At 62.6% G+C, this 1,629-nt stretch overlaps 1 protein-coding gene across 1 annotated transcript; it reads right to left on the reverse strand.

Moving 5' to 3' along the window:
• Nucleotides 1-328: 328 nt before the first annotated feature.
• On the reverse strand, nt 329-952 carry EMIHUDRAFT_50072 (hypothetical protein; the record flags this gene model as incomplete). The annotated part of the gene is made up of 1 exon (XM_005766593.1): nt 329-952. A coding segment is annotated over one exon (624 nt), but the record flags the coding sequence as incomplete, so codon positions are not given.
• Between the last annotated feature and the right edge of the window lie 677 nt (nt 953-1,629).

Genomic DNA, 1,629 nt, shown 5'->3' on the forward strand with positions numbered 1-1,629 from the left:
TTTTTTTCATATTAAGACACATATATACGTGGCTGGGTTCACAGCGATTGTAGGAAAATTGGGGGAACACTTGACGGTCGCGTGTGGAGTTGAAACTCCGGAGTAAAAATTCGAACGCGTTCTCTCACGGTGACCAAAAAATGTCCACCTCAGAGGCACCTCCGGAGGCAGGGCGCCGCACGCCGGCGACACAGCTCCAGCTGTCGAACTGACCCGCAGCTCCTCTCAGAGCGGGAACTGTGACGAAAGTTGACTGAGGCGGTTGTCAGGAATCATCATACGGATCACATGGTGGCTCTCTCATGACGGGAGACCGGCGGGTTCGGCGCGCCAGCATCCGTCCGAGCCGGTGCCCGAGGCGGGTGCCAAAGCTGTTGAGGATGAGCTCCGGTCGGTGGGCAGTCGGACGGCCATGCCCAGCGATGCGCTTGGGCAGGACGAGCGACGAGACCTTGAAGCGCGCCGTCGGCCCGTACGGCAGCTTGACCAGCCAGAGCGATTGCGGCTTCTTCTCCTTGTTTTCGGTGAAGACGAGGAGCGAGGTGAAGCCGCGCTCGTTGCACGCGTCGACAAGCTGCTTGAGCGGCACCGCGCCGCGCTGGCGGTACTCGCAGTTCGGAAGCAGCGTCACCATCTCCTCCATGAAGCCGAGCAGCTTGTCGGACGGATATCGCCCGGTGGTCACGAGCGTGCGCGGCGGCACGTCCCCAGAGAAGTGGGCGGAGAACTCGTCGAACGAGTCTTCCGCGGCGACCTCCTCGTCACCCGGCTGGACCATCGTGTCGTCCGCCTCGCGCGTGTTGTCCAGCGTGCGCTGCACGTGCGCCGGCGCCGCCTCGCCTAGCGCCTCCGCCTCCTTCTGCCGGAGCGCGCGCGCCTTGCGCTGGGCCTTGCCGCCCTCGCGCTTGAGCTTGTGGTAGACTTGCTGGCGCTTGATCTTGTTCTTTATGTCCGGCGCCGCGCGGCCGCCATTGACGGCGCCGAGACGGCCCTTCCCCATGGTGGGCTGGTCGTGGCGGGGCGCGGCGAGGGTCCGAGTGAGAGGCCGCGTCGACGCACCAGCTTTTCGCCCCAAGCAGGGAACCCTGCTTCTTGCCCTCGTGCCTTGGGCAACATGCCAGCTGTGTGCAGGGGCCCTCCCCGCCCACAGCGTCCCCAAGGGTGAACGCGGTGCAGACACGCACAGGACGGTCTCGACCCCGGATGGAGTCATGCATGCGGTCGCCAAACAAAGTGAGTGAGCTCGCCGTTTTGCGTTTATCATATTCCGATGCTCGAGGGGCGGCGTCGAGGGGCGGCGTCTTGGCGGTATGTTTGTTCGCAAGTTTTCCTACCCGGGCGGGCGCTGCTTTTGAGAGTTCTGCTTTTGACGACTTTTCAATGTACGTACTTTTAGCTTACTGGGAGACAAGGGAGAGGGAGGCGCGATTTCTAGGCCCTTGGGCTCCCCGAGGCGTCCAGGCGTACCAGGCCTCTAGTTAGGCGACCACAGGGACTATACAGGCCTGCATAGCCAAACAATAAATATTGCGGTTCGTTCGTGGTTCGTTCGCAGTTCAGACGAACTTCCCTGGTATTCCTCGCCCTGCGGGCTGCGGGTGTGAAGCGGGTCGGGGGGGAGGAGAAAAC

Source organism: Emiliania huxleyi (assembly GCF_000372725.1).
Source record: "Emiliania huxleyi CCMP1516 unplaced genomic scaffold EMIHUscaffold_5053, whole genome shotgun sequence".
Taxonomy (NCBI): Eukaryota; Haptophyta; order Isochrysidales; family Noelaerhabdaceae; genus Emiliania; species Emiliania huxleyi.